The 20,123-nt window shown below is 39.8% G+C and overlaps 1 protein-coding gene across 1 annotated transcript in view; it reads right to left on the reverse strand.

Annotated features, from left to right (window-relative positions):
• Positions 1 to 20,123, reverse strand: part of LOC122770945 (voltage-dependent T-type calcium channel subunit alpha-1I-like) — a 171,945-nt gene that overhangs the window by 23,362 nt on the left and 128,460 nt on the right. Inside the window, exons 23-31 of the mRNA XM_044028180.1 lie at positions 19,593 to 19,718; positions 18,038 to 18,127; positions 15,465 to 15,657; positions 14,787 to 14,938; positions 13,286 to 13,395; positions 8,879 to 9,012; positions 6,168 to 6,238; positions 2,791 to 2,869; positions 1,180 to 1,301 (exon numbers count right to left, since the gene is read on the reverse strand). Of these exons, the coding sequence (XP_043884115.1) occupies positions 1,180 to 1,301; positions 2,791 to 2,869; positions 6,168 to 6,238; positions 8,879 to 9,012; positions 13,286 to 13,395; positions 14,787 to 14,938; positions 15,465 to 15,657; positions 18,038 to 18,127; positions 19,593 to 19,718 (1,077 nt within the window). The remainder of the gene's footprint in view (positions 1 to 1,179; positions 1,302 to 2,790; positions 2,870 to 6,167; positions 6,239 to 8,878; positions 9,013 to 13,285; positions 13,396 to 14,786; positions 14,939 to 15,464; positions 15,658 to 18,037; positions 18,128 to 19,592; positions 19,719 to 20,123) is intronic.

A 20,123-nucleotide genomic window follows, 5' to 3' on the forward strand; every position in this document is an offset into this window, starting at 1 on the left:
ACGAAAAAAAAAAGTTAAACAATTTAGATCTCAAGGGTTTAAAGCGAATATCGTTTAAGCTGTTGAGTAAAAGTCTTTATGTTTAATGAGAGAGGCTGATATGCCATCAAACGCTCAGAGGGTGTGTGTGTGTGTGTGTGTCGCTCTCTTTTTTTTATCCGCACTCCCTCTAAAAGCCCTAATCAGCACTGATTAACTATTCGTCAGATATGGGCTGTGATAAAATTTTAAGAGCTCACTTACTCGCGCGCGTGTGATCGTGACAGTTGATTGAGGCGATGCGATGAAAGTGGAGAGGAGGATCACATCACACAAACATATTTCGTCAAAGTCGACGCAATCCCCCGCGCGACCTTGAAAGGATTTATTTGCCGAGCGCCCATTTACATTTTCGACTTCCCGAAGGTCACAATCAAGCAACGCTCGCTCGTTTTTCCCCTCATCTAAGTACTGTCCGGTCATGGGATGTGAAGTGAGGACCTTCAATTACAATCACGTCTTCACAGCTTCTGCCTGTGACGTGACTGCTGTAAAAAATGGAATTGGGAAGCTGCAAAGGTATTAAGAAAGTTCTGGTTCTGTTTGTGTCCAAGGCGTATCTTATCTTATCTGAAGTGCAGTGAGGAATGTACACAGTGGGCAGCCCAGTGTAAAAGAATCAGTGTTCACAATCAAATCTGACCAGTTTGAACGGAAGAAAAATATAAATCATCACTACTTTTTGGTTTTTTATCTATGAAATAGAGGTGGTTCATTTCCAATGGCGGTCATTACTGACCGGCAACACGGAAAGGTGCAACTACGTCAAACAAACAAATCAAAATTCAATGAAAGTGGTGCTCAGCCATCTTTTTCTCGATTACTAAATTAATCGATGACTATTTTGATAATCGATTAATCGGTTTGAAGCTTTTTTGATGATTAAAACAAGATTTCCAATCTTTTCAGCTTCTTAAATGTGAATATTTTCTTAATTTCTTTGCTCTGGATAACAAATAAATCATTAAAAGTTAATCATTTTGGTTTTTTGAGAACATTGTCGTTTCTGAATCAACATTTTTTAAGATTTGCTGACGATTAATAGAGAACATAATCGACAGATGAATCGATTATGAAAATAATCGTTGGTTGCAGCTTTAAAGTTTTAAGTTCCAATTACACAAAAAAAAACCTGATTACCTTCATGATGCCATTCCAGTTGTCACCAGTGGAAACCTGGAAGAGCGTGAGGAAGGCCATTCCGAAGTTTTCGAAGGTGGCGTGGCGGCTCATTCCCTCGCATGGGTAGTCAGCGTTACACACTGAGAGGAGACGTGATGGAGGGGATAAAAGAGACAAGAGCAGAAAGGTGTTAGGAGGGTGAATCCAGGGCTATACCATGCTTCTATTGGTGCGTTTCCACTAGCGCGACTCGCCTCGCCTCGCCACGGCATGGCACGGTAGTTATTTTGCGTTTCCACTAGAATAGTACCTGGTAACTAGTACTTTTTTTAGAACCTGCTCTGGCGGGGTTCTAAGTCAAGGCTAGCTGGGAAAGGGGCTTATGTTTTTTTAATTTTGGTTCACCATTAAGGTGTTTACTCTGCCCATGTCTTATGGACTTGTAAGGCCCTTTGGCAGACGTGGCTTCTTTTTATTTTCGGTGCCTATTTTTCATGCATGACTCACATGGTTCCCCACAGAAATAGATAGACAGATCTGTTGATAAGGATAAGGAGGTCTAAGGATGAATCTGAATGCATGAACATATAAATAATTCATCTTTCTTTATCTCTTTATCAAGTGAGATAACATGAAGTTCTAATCATATTAGTGGTGTGGCGGAGACGAGCAAAATGTCACGTTTCCAGTGTGAACCAGGTGTAACAAACCCAGGGAACAGCAGAAGCCTAAACACCAAACTTCTCCATCACGTATCATTTTAATGATCGGCTTCAGTCATTGCTTGTTTAACACATGACACAGATGTTATTAAGCGTGTAAACCCACCCCATACATGTTCAAATCCAGAAGTGGACAACACGGACATCCATCGCAACAAGAATTACAGCAGCTGTGTCTCTCTTTAGTAAACATTACATGTTTCCATATATGCCTTGCTAATTTGTTGTAAAGTGCTAAAATGACATTTATCTATTCATCCATCAATCATCTACCCCTTTTTTTAAGTGCATTGCATGTCTAATAGACTGGTTTAGGATAATAAGCTGTGGTTAGAACAGATAAACGTGGTGAAACAAACAAACAAACAAAAAAATACACAATGGGTCAATCACAGCTCATTGTGGGAGAGAGAAAAAACATTTATAAGGATTGTAAGGATAGTAAATCCCTTTTAAATTGCTTGCATGGATCAAATGACTTGCGAAACCAAAGAATGGGAGCTGCACCACAATTTGGGAAACCGAAAAAGTGATATTTTTGCACAATAGACACAGAAAGAAAGAAAGTCCCCGTAACCTTGGCTAAGTATGATGAACTCCATTCAGCTTTGTCCTTTTTTTTTTATTCCACATTGATTTTTGCTTGATTGATTATAATTTCACATCACCTGAGTTTCTCGTTCTTCATTTTCACCTACAGCAAAAATACCAGCAGCTCAGATAAAAAGATTGACGTTCAGACTGAAATATAATAAAAGGCGACTGCAATGGACACGATTTCCAAAACAGACCTAAAGAGTCCTAGTACTGGTCTACAGGAGAAATGCAATGCTAAGGAACAACGCACACATTTCATATAATATCCCCATGTATAGTTGCAGGTATATTTAATAAAAATAGAGCTTACCCAGCTCTCCAAACAGCTCCACTCCCAGAGCAGCGTAGATGAAGAACAGCAACATGAAGAGCAGACCCAGATTTCCCACCTGTCACACACAAAAAAAGTGAATTCACATTATATTAAACAATGGTTTGTTCTGTGTAATAACCGATTCAACATTTAAGATTTACTGTTGATTTGACAAATGACCAATGGCATCAATTCCTTCATAAATGTTTAAGCTAAGCAACAAAAAGTAAATTTTTTTTAAAAAAAAGTTACATTTTGAAATACATAATTCACAATCAGTGTTTTAGCTAAAAAAATAAAAACTATTTTTGATATGTTAATCCCTATATATATATATTTTTTTTTTAAGAATCACATTGCAGTTTTTCCAACATTTCAGTTTTAGAATGTCGTGTTCAAGAGACCAAAAACATGGTTTGTAGGGCTAACCTGATACTAATTAGATCCTCAACTTGTCCACAGTGACCTCACCAAGTCTGAAGATGATCGGACCGAATCTCAAGGACAAGTTTGTTCAAATGACATTGGTGCAAATTCGCCAAAATCGCCAAAAAATGGCCGTTCAACCCAAGATACCAGCCTTCCTGTGGGACCTACGGCAAAGTCCCCATTGTCTTTTTGGACCGTCCTGACATGATTAATATGTGTACCAACTTTCATTCATGTGTGAGAGTTTTTTTCATTTTCCAATTTTTCGCTGAACGACTTTCAGATGTAAATTCACACCAGGATTGATGACGGTCACAAAAGGTCATGAGTTTTGGCTCCAAGTGTGCAAAGTGCGAAGGACCCGATTATAATAATGATAATAATAATAATCTTTTTTTAGGTAAGTAGATGTACCAAATTTGCAAGGATTCAAGCATTGCAGCCATTCCTTGAAGATATTTTTGAGGTGTTGAACATGAGGTGCATTTTGTCTTGACCATTCACCACCAACCAATAAATTCATCCTTAAGTCCAATTAAATGTTTGTACCAAAGTTGAAGCTCTAACAATACAAAACAAACTGGAATAAACGGACAAACCATGGTGCAAAAAAACAACAAATCATCTTTTTGGTATTTGCTGAAGGTCTAATAAGACATGAGGACGCTTTTCATGGAGATATTACAAACTACAAACAGAGAAGCTGTTGAATAATCTATTATTTACGTGATCTCCTGTACAAACAGTCTCTCGCTGTCTGCTCACGCCCAGCTGGAGAGACAACGCTCTGCACAGACAGCTCCGCGTCTCATGAAAGACTCACTTTTCTATTTTTTTTGAGAAGCCGTGTGAGGTATATTCTAGTTCTTTGGAGCCAAAAGGTCATGAAAATATCCTGCAAACATTTTACTCGGATCAAAAACGTGTGGAAACGGCAAAACTGCAGGTTTACGTCGCACGAACACAACAAAAGTCTCCCCCCCTCTTCCTCAAATCATGGATAATCACTCTCTCAGACGTTTTTTTTTTGGGAAAGAGAATTTCACTCGCTGACTCCTTAAAAGGCGTCAATCCACCCGTGTGGAGTCTCAAAGCGCTCACAGATAGCGGCACGCAATGCAAATGGGGAACGGGCCCCCTGGGGTCCAATCGCAGGCACTGAGCAGAACACCATTAGCTAAGTCACCTCACGGGAAAGGCAATTGGGTGCTTTAGAGAAAAAAAAAAAAAAAAAAGTGACTGCAGGATTCCATTAGACAGGCAAATAAACGGAGAGAGAGTGTGGAAAGACATAGATGTGAAGTTTTTATTTGGGGGAGAAGAGGAAATAGAGAAGAAAAGGAGGATATAATGAGAGAGGAAGTGAAATGGGAAAGATTCAGAGAGGTTAGGCGATAGGCAAAGCCGGAGGACAGCTTTCTTTCTTTCTTTCGCTCCATCTCAGTCGCTCATTTTGACGTTTTCTGCCGGATAATAAAAGCTGCCACTCGCCCTGGAGCAGGTTGCAGTACGTGTCTTGAAGCTGTCGGCGCGATCGCTAGGAAAACAGTCGATTGTTGAGTCTAATCTCCAGGTTATTAAACACTAATGTGGCGGAAGTGTGAAATATACTGTACTGTAATGTTGCCTTCTCCAGCTCCAAGCTCACTCCGTGTCCTTAGATACCATGAGAATCGTACACGCTTGCAACTAGGCAACAGAAACTTACCATAGTGGACTTTGATATTCATCGTTTAGTTGTAATCTTTAAGGTTATTCACAGAAGATTATTTACTTTTCCCAGTTAGACTGATAGAACCTTAACTTAGACATTGTGTTGTGGAGAACAATCCCAACACAACCAATGAAATGCATCCACACAACAGAGCAGGGACTGATCATGTCATAAAGAGGCTATTGATTTGAGGCAACTGTGTGTTTCTGTTTCTGCACACATGACTCAGTTTTTGGTAACACAGCAGAAACCACTGGCTGTTCACAGAAAGTGCCTTTTTACAAAAAAAAGAAAGAAAGCTGCTTTGAAGAGAGATGCCAGTCCGAATCCATTAGTGTAATTTTCTTTGGTTATATTTTGGTGCAGTAAAAAGAAATAAAGTCTCTCTGCACATTTCAGTGGAGAGAAATGTCTTACCTCTGCACACCTTATTTTGAAAACTCTCTCCTGTTTTATTTAGTATTACTGGAAAAGACGGCCGATAATTGACACTATAAACCTTCCACACGGAGTTAATTGTAATATTGGAAAATAATCTGGTCCCAAATATAATATTTTATATTTATATATATATATATATATTTTTTCTTTTTAATTTAGAAAAATTCCAAAATGTAAATGTATTTACTTTGGTCCTCGGTAAGTCTTTGCATTGCTCAACACTTTTGAAAAAAATTCAACTTTTCACATTTTTACTTGCTTACATGCTTTGGCAAAATTGGGTTCAGTCGTCTCCATGGTAACAACCCACCTCGAGCCAGCGCTTTGATTTAGGCAGGTGTGGAAAAAACGGTGTCATGCAAGAACGCTTGAAGGCAACAGTGGTCACACCAGATATTTTTTTTTTTGGTTTTACATTTTCAACTCACTTTTGTTAATTGATAAACATGAACAAATAAATAAATAAACAAAAGAAATCCATATTTGTCAAAGCATATACGTAGTTCTGTTTATCATCTTGATTCGTGCATCCGAGCGGAACTTTTCAGCTGCTTTTGCCTCAATAAGGGTAGTGGCAAAATTCTTAAATGAATGCCACGAATGGTCTTTATTTATATTTTTCCCACGATGAATGTGAGGAAATCAGCGAGGTCTCGTAACACAGAGGGCAAAAATGTTTAGTTCATTAATCATCAAATGTTAATTAACTCGCGTGTGCCCTTGCGATAAGCTCAGGTTAGGTGTGTGCAAGTACATGTGTGTGTGTGTGTGTGTGAGAGACGACACATACCTGAGGAAGAGCCTGGACCACAGTGTCAAGCAGCGCTCTCATCCCCGTCGCCATCTTCAACAGCTTCAACACTGAAGAGAGACGAAACAAGACATCTGATCTGAAACGGTTCACACAAATGGTGAGCGTTTGTGCGTGCCAGCAACAACTGTGTGAAAGAAAGTGTAAAAAAAGAAAAGAAAGAAGTGCAGAAGCACAAAGTAAAGCAAAGAGTCAGAGCAATCAAAATAGATAAAGGAAAAACAATGACGAGAGCGATAACGAGAGGAAGATAGAGGAAAAAGGTTTCCTCCGACTGTCCACGAGAGACTCTCCACGATTCCCACTGGTCCAATTTCTGCAAGAAAATGTGGCTGACGATGCGGCTGGTATAGCAAAAGGGAAAAGCCAAGATTCTACTCTCATAGGAAACAGTTCAGACAATAAAACCTCCACGGAGATGATGGATTTCTCCTGGGATGGGTAGACATGGGAGTATGTGTATTTATCTCTGTGAGGTCCAAAACAATGTACAAAAAAGACGTTTTTGTGCTTTTTCAGGGTTAGGGTTAGAATTGGGTTTGGATAAGGATTTCTGATATTAAAACTGCATTTGAAAATGAAAACAAGTAGAAAAAGTAGCCTATTAGGGCCACATGTAAAAAATAATCATAAAATGCATGAATTCTGAGATCAATTCTGAGAAGTCAGAATTTTAAGAAAAAAAAGAATTCATATATTTTTTTTTTTAACTCTTCCATACAACTGCTACCATATATAACACACTTGAAAATGTGTATCACATGACCTTTCGCGGACACCGCACATGGACAGACAGGAAGCCAATTTAATACTCTTAATACTATTTTGGTTGCAGAAAAATACACCTACCAGGACACACTACGTGGTGTTCCATTAATATCCAAACTAAGAGGTCCGAACGAGGAGACACGTCAGACTTCCCAGTCCTTCTGGTGCGAGCCATTGTTAGCAATAACCAGTCAATAACAATGCTCTCCAAGCTACAGTGTAGCAAAGGTGTACATGGATAGAAAAGTGTGAACAGTTCTATGTGTATGAGCAATTAGAAAGTGAATGTAAGCAACCGTGTCACTGTTTCCAAAGTTTCGGCTTTTCCAAACTTGTCTGTGTGTGGACAGAAAGTCTAACCCTCGCAGATGAGTGTGGATTTAACAAGAGATCACATACATTTTATACAGTAACTGTGTAAAATACTGTAATATTAGTGCGTACTGCAGAGTAGTAGTATTATGGATACAACATATAGTAGAATGTATATATTTTTTAAATGCAGTAGTATGACAGAATTTTAGAATTATGTAGTAGTTATGTACTATGTTACAGTATGTACTATGGAAGGTAGTATGTAGTAGTATTATGACACAATATGTACTGTGTTGTAGTATTATGTATATATTTCATGTATCATAACACATTTCAATTCATTATGGTTTCAAACATCAGGTTTTATTTTTACCAATTAGATAAAGGTCTAAAGATGAAGGATAACTTTATGTATATATATATATATATACATACATATGTATATGTATATATATATATATATATATATATATATATATATATATATATATATATATATATATATATATATATATATATATATATATATATATATATATATATATATATATATATATATACATATAATGCTCTGCATTCATGAGATACTTTTCTATTCTTTAAATCATTCCAAGAGAATGGGTCAAGAACCACATACATTTTCAGATGTGTTAATATTGATTAAATAACACATAAAGCTATATACAGTATTTAACTTGTATCCCTTGGAAATGGCTAACTGCACATTCATACACAGCAGTTCTTCTGTCACTCATCATTCACATGCTGCCAACACGGCTAAAAACAGGCCATTTTGGATGAAGTACTTTGCCAAAGGGCAGCCCTATTCAGATTAGAGAAGCTGGGGATCGAACCTCAGACTCTCATGGTTAGAAGGTGGCCTGTAATATCTACTGAGTCACAACACCTTTAAACCAATGGGATAATACATAACTTGGCTAATGAACTCTTTTATAGACTTTCCAACTCTCGCTGAGGTTAGTTAACATTCAGACAAAGTGGTCAAATGTAAACATTGTGAGAAGAAATACCCCACTTGCTTGTTAATTATGCTGTTTAATTGGTGAATTGCCCATGGGTCCATTTAGCAGTCTTTCAGCAGGATTGTGGAGGGCAGAGGTTGACGGTGCAAGGGGCAGGATTAGGTAAGATTAATGTCATTAACATTTTTTCCTTCTATTTAAAGTTAAGAGGACTTGGTGCAACCCAGAGAGAGAGACGGAGAGGTTCTGAATGTTAACTGCACAGCGGCTGATGGAGAGTTGCATTAAAGAGGTGAGTGAAGAGAAGAGATAAGTAAAAAAATAATCCATGGACTGTAAATTATACACGTGTTGTCAGTAGGGCTGCTCATTAAACTTCAATACCTTTGTGGTATTCAATAATCCTTGGGCTAAGTATCAAAATGCAATATTTTTGACCAAACTTTGCTCATGTATTGATCCATCTTCTGACATGGGCATCAAACGTCGCCTACATCACAGATCATTCACGCTCAAAGTTTGGTACCCACCAGTTGTCTTGTCTTGAGGCGAGCAGGAAGTTACCACCAGGAACTGAGATTATTCCACAAAAGAGAAGAGGTCTTAACATGTGTGTGTGTGTACCTCGTGCAATTCTGAGCACCCTCATGATCCTGATGATGGTGGGGTTGATTGGGAGGGAGGCGTTGATCTCAATCTCTTCCAGAGTGATGCCCATCACTGACAGCAGCACAATGGCCAGGTCCAACTGGTTCCACCTACACACACACAAATCATCACATTAGTGACTTTTAAATCTACTATAATCTGTGAATCTTCAATGGAAAGGAGAGTCAGCATGAGTTTGAAGTTTCCGCTCGGCGTGCTGCTCAGGACTTCCTGGCTGCACACATCGAGCACAGTGTTATGTTAATACTCTAATGAATATTAATGCTCTACATACATTAACGCGGCGTTCGCATGAAGCTCCCGCAAGTGACAACGCAGACAGAATGGGTAAAAGTCCACTATTTCCTGAAGGCATCCTCCTGTCCTGAATATTTATGACAATACAATAAGAGCCCTTTCAGTACTATGCAAATGCTGCAGCTTCACAAACAGTGCTTCTTGTTTTTTTTTCGGCTGTTGCACGTGCAGGACTTCCCAAATCACCTGATCCACAGCCACTTAAGTCAAAAGTTACCACCACGGTTGTAACAGCTCGAGTTAAGTTCATTATATGTCCATTATATAGTCCCAGCTCGCCTCGGCACGGCACGGTTTAGGTTGGTTTCGCGATAAAATAGTACCTACTCAATGTGGGTGGAGTCATGAAACTGCAGTGACAGTGCAGTTTTACACGGGACACACACTAACGAGTGACTTGTGACTTGTAAAGGAGTCGTTTTCAGTGTAACTGAATCATAAGAATCAGTTAATTCAAGAGAACTGTTCAGTACTTCCTCCATGACCGGAACACAGACGCCGTCGGACACAGTCACTGGACTGAAATACAGCGGCAGGGTTTGTGATGCAACTCGTGATCAGCAGTGCTGTCGCTTAAAAACACCTCTGACTCCTAATTTTAGGAGATTAACCCAGGTTTTTAGGATTGTTAAAGTCTTTTAACTCGGCATTGTTCGGCTCGATTCTTGTGTCATGACCCTTCCAGTGACGGCACTCTAACCAATCAGTGACCGGCAGTCTGGCGATGTCACGCATAATATCGCCTCAGCTCGCTTGGAACCTGCTTGACACAAGAGTCAAGCAGTGCAGATTTGTGGAGTGACCAGGATGGACAGGATTAGGAATGGGCATAATTTGAGGGACAGCTCGGGTTTGGAGATAAAGTAAAAGAGGAAAGGTTGAGATGGTTTGGTCACATGATGATTAGGCTGCAGCTTCAACATGGCTGACTGTTTTTATAATCCAGGTTTCCAGGTATGTTTTATATTCTAACCCGAGCTGTCTCCAAATAGAACATTTAAAATGAGCCTAATTCAAATTTCACATGACCCAAGGCTGCGTGGTGGGAAAGTGGGGATGGAGGGATGGAGAGAGAGAGAGAGAACCTTCAGTCAAACCTTCCTCTAAGAGAAAGTTTAAAGTGACCTCTCAGCTTAGGTTTAGAAATCTGTCTGTGGGCGACCAATTGCAAATTAAATACATTCATTTTCAATCTATTGAATCTATTTTTATACATACATATATATATATATATATATATATATATATATATATATATATATATATATATATATATATATATATATATATATACATATATATATATATATATATATATATATATATATATATATATATATACATATATATGTATAAAAAAATATATATACATATATATGTATATATATATAAAAAATATATATATATATATATAAATATATATATACATTCCACAGCTCATGTGCGTTATCCTCCATAATCTCTCACTTCCTGAGCAGCAACACTGGCTGGTATCAGGCTTCAGAAAACACAAAAAAACTATGCAGGGATTTCCAAAAACATACAAGAGCCGGGAAGACTGGAGATGTCTAAAGAACAGAGGGATAAAGACATGAATTAAATTGATGGATGGATAGAATAATACGACTATAATTCATTCTGCTTAAAAGATGAAGAAGAAGTGATAGAGGGCGAGAAGGAGCGAGACATTAAAATAGCTTCAAAGAAATTGTTTTTGCAAAGAAGGGAGGGTTAAAAATAACCAGCAGCAATTTCCTCCAGTACACCCACCATTCTTTAGAATGGATTCAATAATAAAATCTACATAGTAGTGCTTTCTCAAATAATATCCAGCAGCAGCAACACAGCTGCTCCCCAGGCCTGCGTGACGGCCTCGCTGGTTTGTGATGGGGTTTGGTGAAGATATTGAAATGTACCGTTACAGCCTCGACGTAAGCCATTTATTTTTGCTCTGACACTCACAGTAAAGCTGGGGTTGTTTTTTTCTTTTTTACAAACTGATAATTCAACATACAGCAAAACCCTTGACCGAGACGTTTGTTTAGGGACAGCGCGAGGAGGAAACCAATACTCGTCAAAAAGACAATCATGGCCAAATCCTTTATTTCATTCGCGAGTGTTACAAGACATCGAAACTAAGTCTTTTTGTCCATCTAAGAAACCAGACCTGTGTTCCAGATATTTCATTAATAAACAACACATCTGGGTCATCGAACACTTTCTTGCTTTCAAACTTTGAAACCCTCACAGCGGAGAAACATTTCATAATCCTAACACTAATTAACCTAGCGTCCTCCAGTGATCGGTCTAAATCTCACAACTTTCCTTCGGCATAAATATTGACTTTTTTTTAATCCTCCGAGACTTTATTATATCAGCAAATGAAGTTGAGCGTCGTATCATTGCATTTCAGGTGACCGTCAAAAACAAGAGCTAAATATGAGAATAAAACATTCCAAACCACAAGTCACCCCGATAAAGTGCACGTACAGCCACTTTATTAGGTACACCTGTGCCACTGTACATATCTAATCAGCCAATTACATTGTAGCACCTCAGTGTATTTAGGCACCTATGGTCAAGATGATCTGCTGAAGTTCAAACTGAGCATCAGGAATGACAAAGAAAGGCGGATTTAAGTGATATAGTGAGCGTGGTGTGGCTGTTCGTGCCAGAACTGCTGAGCTCCGACGTTTTCATACACCATCACTAGAATTTTACAAAGAATGGTCTGAAAAAGAGAGAATTTCCGGTGAGGTCAGAGGAGGCCACGCTGGTTCAAAGTGACAGAAAGGCAAAACAAAATGAAAAACTTTCAAACCACTTTTCTCTCAAGTCTTCTCTTCGGGAGGAAAAAACAAAACAACAAAAACCAGCGTGATTTATCAGTGGATTACAAAGTGCATCACCAAGTGACTGCTTTGTTTGCAGAAAAGCTCTGCTGCTTTATTTAAAACTCCTAAAGATGAGGACATTAAGCAGAGGCAAAGAACAGAAAGAAAAAGGCTGCAAGTACCACCACGAGCACCATCTCTGGGGGAGCATAGGATTTTATGCCCCTCCAAAGTTAAAGTTTCAATGACGACACGTCACTTATCAGAATACATTTTCACTATAATTATCAGGTATTTGGGTTTTTCTTGCTCAGACTTTGCAAACTCCTCTGGCTTTAGCAACAACACGGCGTATACGAGGCACCCGTTCCACACGTTTATGCCGATGATTACATTCAGTTCATCACTGAGGGACTGCTGATTCATGGGACGCACTTTTCTGACCGGTCGATCCAACAACGCGTCCCACACAAGCTCAGTTGGAGAGAGGTCTGGAGACCGAGGGGGCCAAACCAAACCCATCTTTGTCTCGGTAACCCTGACGGAGCTCTTTCTTTCTTCAATGCAAACAGAATTACACTTGTTTAATGTAAAACATAAGACAGTAATATTTACTTTATGGTTACCTGCTGGTTGATATTGAAGGCTTCCAAGACATGCAAATACATTTTTTAAATGTATTGGAGCTTACTTTGAGAATTGGGACTTATTTGGTGAAACACTATTGGCATTTGGCCCCAATGTTGGCCTGAAGGTGGCGCCGGTGGGTGCCACTGATAGAGAACAAAGAAGATTTTGCGCACTGGGTGAGTCCTTCAATGTCTTTCACAGTGAGATGGAGCTTTTACTACCTGGACAGCAATATTTAGAACCAAAAACAATGTGGACTAAATCATTTTAGATACTCATTTGTGCCATTTTATTTTATATACGGTTTTGCCATAGATATACAAATATGTGCTTGGTGTCTGGAGAGCGATATAAGGGTCTGTATGCTGGCACCTGGTTCATATAACTTTTTATTTATTGATTGCAATACCTGCAGCACCAAAATAAATTAAGAGATAATTAACTACATTGTATTATATTGTTTTGTATTGTATCTTTCATACATATAACATATTAGATACACTTTTATTTCTATTGCTGTAAATAGTTATCGAATGGTTTCCTGCATGAGCACACACGTCATCAACACAACCCTGTACAGACCAAAGCGTCTTTTTTTTACCTGTCTTTAAAGAAGCGTCGGAACCCGAAGGCAACCAATTTCAGGGTGGCTTCAATCACGAAGGTGGAGGTGAAGAAGTAGTTGCAGTACTTGAGCGTCGTCTCCAAAGACTGAGGGAGAGAAATGAGTGGTTGAAGAGAGGGAGACAGCGGCAGCAGTAACAGCATCAGAGACGGTTAATTTCCTCTGTCGCTATCTCTCATCTCAACTGTAATAAACTAATGAATTATCCGTCTGCAGAAGGACATTGAAAATTAGTTTTGTGTTTAGCTTTTTTTAATAGCAATAAAAGAGCCTACATATTATCTGAGAGAGAAAGAGAGACAACAAGTGAGGATGAGAGTTGAGTTGTTGTTGAATCCTCTAAAAAGATAAATGCTTGTTTGGGAGAAAGAGACACAGAGAAATAAAATGTCTCAGACTGTGGTTTTTTTTATTTCTAATACACTGTTATTAATGAGGGAAAAGGAAGTGAATCAGACGTTTTCACTGGACAGAATAAAACTACATCATTATGCTTTTTAAAATACTTTAAATGTTTGATATTTTATTTTCTCTTTAAAATTGCTGCCTCTCTTTATATCGCCAACACAAACACGTTTGATTATACATGTACGACACATGCTGACGTTCCACAGTCCGCCTAATATAGGGGATATAGGGGTTATTCGCAGGGACTTACAATATACTGTATATACATATAAAGGTAAGACCGTGCATGATTTTCAATTTTAATTAAAAAAAGAGAGATAAGCCAAAAAAAACATTTAAATTACAAAACCTTATATTAATAAATATAAAAATTTGGAATTGATTAACTCATAATTAAAGCTTTTGAAACAACTAAATGTTTTAATTAAGGTCAAAATTGAAATATAAGCTTCTATTTTGGGTTGGTATTATTTCTACATCCGTCATGAACCTCGCCGCACTTCACTGGACGAGACCACACCCTCTCCAGACTCACACTCTATCTCAAAGATTGAGATGCAGGCTGTTGGAAAAGGCTAGTCTGTCAGTATTCTTATTAACAGACGGATAAATCGAATTGACAAGAGCTGTGACACTGTTTACACATAAAGAGAGGGTAAAACTGTTTCGGGCAAAGGGCGAGGACTCCTCGCCCACCTCGTCTGTGACCCAGAGGACTATGTCCACACAGAAACGCGTGGAGCTGAAAGGCTTCATCGGCCCTGTGTGTTTTTTTTTCCTGCCTCGAGATCTTTCCGTCTCTGCTTCGAAGAAACATTTTACATAATTCGCCCGATCTGTCAGAGTGTTGTGTATTCCCGCATGTGGATGGATGTTTTGGTTGTTGGCTTGTTTTTTTTTTTGCTGCTGATTCATAGCAGCCGGTTGGCAGCGTGCCAGCGGGAGTGCCCACTTCCTAAAAAATCTCCGTCCAGATGGTTGCGTCGCCACCTACTCAGAAGCCCTTGAACAAGTCTTCCGTCTCTGTCTCACTCTCACGCGTCCAACTCCGACGGGACGGGACGCTCACCTGTGGCTGGCTGTAGTGCTCCAGGGACATGGTGATGACATTGATGCAGATGATGAAGGTGATGACTAAATCCAGATAGTGGCTGGTGCACAGCGTGTGGATCGCCAAGCGGGCGCGGCCGTAAGATGCATAGTAAGGCAGCTTCTGGGCCTCTGGAAGAAGAGGGAGTTAAAAAAAAGAAAGAGATGAAGGAGGAAGGTAGGAGGATGGTAAAGAGGGTGAACATACGGCACACAATCAAGTATAAAATGCTCAAGAAAATATGACAAATATGGATTTAACGACATATCTGAGTCCATTAACTATTAAATATAACTGCCAGAACTGAAGGGGGCGGAGCAAATGATGAAGATGCAGTGACGACATTCAAGATGTGTGTATTGATATAGAACATTACATTATTATAACTTATTATAACGGTGAACACTTCCAAGCGAAGACTGAATATAATGTTCAGTGCTTCATTTTAAATCTCTGGCTTCATTACTTCACTCTTATCCTCCTCTTTCCTCTAGAATCTGTTCTTACGTCTCTATTCTGCTCTCCTCTCCCTCCTCGGAGGTTTCAGTGTCCCATCCTCATCACCCCTTCCCTCTCTCCATCTTTCTCCATCCTTCCTGTGCTGCAAAGTGTCTACCTTTTCCTTCTAAACTTCCTCCGAGCATCTAACTCCCTTACTTCTCCTTTTCTTCTCCATGCGACGCTGGCGCTTCTCCTCGCGCCGCTTGGCCTCCTCCACCTCCTGGTGCTGCCGACACTTGTGGAAGTTCTCCACCACCACGCCCACGAACATATTGAGGACGAAGAAGCTGACGATCAGGAGGAAGGAGATGAAATAGAGCAGCATCCAGGGATTGTTGTTGGTCAGAGGCTAAAGAAAAAAAGAAATCACAAGACAAAGAGGTTGTGGGAATGAGCAGAAGGGTTGCTTTGGGTCTTTTACAGACCGGATTCAATTCTGGGCCCAAGGCCTTCTTCAGACAAAGCGAGACGGAGAGCGAGACAATGCGATGAAAAGATGATGATGACTGGGTGAATAGGTAGTTATTGGAGGAGTCATTAGAATTTAAAAAGCAAAAAAAAATCAAGCACAGCTGCAATAAAAGCGGAGATGAGTGAGATTTTCAATTTGGGAGAGTGTTGAAAGAGCTGCTTGGATTAGTCATTCAGAACCATGTTGGACTGCAGTGAGGCTTCTCCCCAGAGGAGGGGAAAACTGAGTCATCTGGTATAATACCCTACGCTTAATAGATTCCCTAATAGATTTCCAAATAAAACCAATTCTGAAGGGAATCTGCAGCCACTTATGTGTTCTCATTTGCATCTTGTCATTGGACTTTGACGTCACACGGGCGTGTGCACGTTTTGTGACGTCAAAGGGGAAAAAAAAACTTCTCTTCTAACATGTATTTCTCAAAAAAGCACTCAATTCTGGGTGAGTTGCCATGTCAAAAAAGTCTTTATCCAGTGGTAAATTTGCAGCTGGTGCGCAGAGTGTTTGAACTGAGCTCGGCTGAGATACATGGTTACAAGCAGGTTTAGCTTGTATAATCCCAATGCATATATGGGGACCTACGAAGGACAACAAAGTTATTGGACATTGACTAAAGATACAAAGAGGGCTGTGGTGCCGGAAGTGACGTACTGTCGTCTTGGCCCTAACCGGAAAACCTCACTTCTTCTCCATGCCTTACTCTAAACCTCTAAAAGAGTTATTTGTTGTTGTTAAGAAGCCGTCTCCTTTTCTGTGATTTCTCTCAAAATCCTCTAATGTAGTGAAAACTTATGTACTTCTATCTTGGAGGGTAGTTGCCGGCGCCGGCTTTTCCGTTACGTCACTTCCAGTACTGGCACCACAGGCCTCGGAAAAATCTGTGATCATTGAAACGTAGCGGAGGAGGTAGAGGGAATGGGACGGCCTCTGCCTGCCGATTATGACTTTTGTAGGTATGTTTACTCCAATTAAGAGCATTTAACTTTGGTCTTAAATTATTTTGCCACTATTCCTCAGACACCTAATCCTGGTGCCAACACCAACATGGTGATTCCAGTCATGTTAACATGAAATTATTACTAAAACCAGACTTAAAATGCATGTCAACGTGTTAATCTAAATGTCATTGTACAAAAATCACATTTCTCAAAGTCCTGATAGGCTTAAATAACTGAACGACATAGTGAAATCCACCCAGTGCATCCAGGACAGTAGAAAGACACAGAATGGTGCTAGACATACACATACAAAATTTTGTTTTGGCCTGTGACGTAACAGGTCAACCAGAAAACACCTCAATTCTGACAAGCTGTAGCGGAGGCATACCCACATTCGATAAATCGTTTCCTCTCTGGTGCTCGTATACTGGGACGAGGGCAGCGGTCCAATTCCAACTCAATTGTGCATGGAAACGTACCGAGTGTTCCTCCTCTCAGTCCTACTACGGCCTACAGGTCCGCTGGTGGAATATTAAACATGCGACTGCAGTATCTGCGCTGCACAGAGACGAGGGACACTGCCATTTGAAAGTATGAGAGCAGCTCTGTGTGTGTGTGTGTGTGTCACGCTGCGAAGCGTTCTGACGCTGAAGGCAAAGTTCCGCATTTGCCAGTTGATTAATGATCCAGCGTTCAACTACAATTATAACTTCAAGCGGTCCACTGAAGAATATTATAAGCAGAAGCTAAGTGAACCCTAATGCATGTGTCTTTGACCACTTTCACATCCATTTTTAATTCATGCAGGGGTGCATTATTGGAGAGAATCTCGGAGTAGAGTCGATAACTTGAGGCCTTTTTCTTCTTTTTTTCGAAAACCGTTAATCTCATATTTACCTCAAGCGTTGACTCTTTAATATTTATGATAATTATAAGAAACCTGTTAGTTATTATGGTATTAAGAGTTTGCATGTGTGTATATGCAATGCATACACATTATTATGATTTATATTCAGCTCTTGTATTATTGCAATCACTAGTGTTGTTCTTTTATTGCCCAGCCGTACAATTCTCCTTGCTGAGCTGGTTTGATGATCTGATCAGGAAGCCCTTCAGGGATTTCCTCCTTGTGGAGGAGGTCTGAGCTCATCTTAGGGAGGAAGAACAGACCGAGCGGTTTCATATCTACCATGAGAATGCTAGGATTCCCCCGGAAGGAGCCGAAAAACAGGCCCGTGGGCCTCTCCGCTTGGTTTCCTGCGACTGCGAACTGCAGCCAGATGAATGGATGGATGTGGAATGGGTGAGTCTGTTATTACCTGCTGGTCGATCCCCACAGCATCCAGACCATGGTACATGATGTTAACCCATCCATCTTTGGAGGCCAGCACAAACAAGGACATCAGAGCCTGGACAGGACACACACACACACGGCACAACTTCATTTAACTGGAGGGATGTCACTGGTTGTTCATAGTGTGATCATTTACAATCAACTTATTGTAAAATAGAACAGAACATTAAAAGCCACTTTATTTATGATCAACATGGAGCATTAATAATCATACATGTAGTTTGTTAACTCATTATTTCAGTGTCAATCCTTAGAACATGGAGCATTTTGGCTGCTTTTTTCCATCAATGTGTTAAAATGTACAGTATATACAGAGGGTACATGTGCAATGTAGAGTGTCTTATATCCTTTTTTCAGCACAACCTAAACAAACATGAGCAAAAAGTACTCGTACTTGTGACTTCTGCACAATCATTGCTACTTTCTATCACTACTAAAGAATGTGACATAAAATGCCTCCCAACTCTGACTCAACACTAAGAAGATGAAAATAAATTGCATTTTTTAAAGGCTTGAATATGTGACCTAAAAAGACATACCCTCAGGATGTCCATATAAGGACTTGTGTTTTATTGCCATGGCAATTTACCAAGGGTGCACCTGCAGCACAGGTCCGTGCCATGTTAAACATCAGTGTGTCTGCCTATGTAAACCCAAAGCATTAAAAAAAGGTGGGAGAGTTTACAACCTTTCTGGGATTTGAAGATCACAGTAGACCTGGATCCTTAGGACCAGGTCATACTTTATTCGTTATGTCCCATGGTTCAGTTCATACTAAAAAAGGGTCTCCGTTGTCTATTTCGACCATTTTGGATTTTGCATGTTCTCCCTGTGTGCATGTAGATTCTCTCTGGCTACTCTCGCTTCCTCCCACAGACCAAAAAACACATAAGGTTAACTGGGAATTGAATATGTGGGTGAATATGTGAGTGTACAGTGGGCAAGATTGATTATGGCAATATGATTTATCAGTAATCCCATCATAATCTCTTAGCACGATGTAATCCAAGTGATCTGAATGAGAACGACACGTCTACTACCCTACAACTGTCATGGGAAGCTGTTGACCAATCAGATTACAAGGCAATCCAGAAGGTGACGAAGGGGACTTTTGCACCTACTCTGCATAACGTTCCTTTCAGAAACTAGCTATGTATCAAAGAAACCTAAACACAGTACGGTTTTGATAAATTTTGATATTTGGGAGTTTGTACTGTATCTAATTGTTATTTATAAAGTACTGAATTTAATCAAAAAAGAGATTTTGGCAACTAAAACGTGTCAATATCGGCTGAAAGACTCAGAACTGAGAGCAGTGATTCCAAAATATGTAGTGAAATGTAGTTTTTTATGTGTCTCTCATAGCACAGACATGTCAATGATATCCTGTGCCAGTCTTTATCAGTGTTTATGAATATGCTCAGCTGTTGTTTGTGTGTGCGTGTGTATATATCCAGAATTGGTACGTGCAAAACAATCCTGACAGGATGCCGGTGGTGCATTTCCTCATTTTCTTGTACCTGTCCGAGGTTGTCAAAGTTGTACTTGTGGTGAATCCATCGATAGTTAGCAGCCAGACAGTCGGATTTGTTAGTGATGTTCTTCACGTCGAAGCCCACACAGTAGAAGAACTTTCCTTTGAAGAGCTGGGAGGGAAAAGCGAGAGGAAACTGAGATGCAGACGCACGCGAAGACAGATTTTGACGAGGCAGTGACAACGTGCGTATGTGTTTGTGTGTGGAGCCACTTCATGCGGCTGTTTGAAGTCATTTCATAATTAGTGTCTGTAACTATAGCGTGTGGGTGAGGATTCCATAAGCACTTGACAACCAACAGTTAGTTTTTCCCCCTCCTGAGAAAACATGCTTTTAATTCCCAGTCAGTGTTGACCACAACAAAGTAAAATAATACAGAGGGAATAACAACGTGAGGGAGAACTACAGTGACTACAGTGGATGCAATAGAATAAGAGGCGCTGATCTGATTAATTAAAAAATGAGTAGAGCCACAACTAACGATTATTTTCATAATCGATTAATCTGTCGATTACT

The sequence above is a fragment of the Solea senegalensis genome, linkage group LG6 (assembly GCF_019176455.1).
Source record: "Solea senegalensis isolate Sse05_10M linkage group LG6, IFAPA_SoseM_1, whole genome shotgun sequence".
Classification (NCBI taxonomy): domain Eukaryota; kingdom Metazoa; phylum Chordata; class Actinopteri; order Pleuronectiformes; family Soleidae; genus Solea; species Solea senegalensis.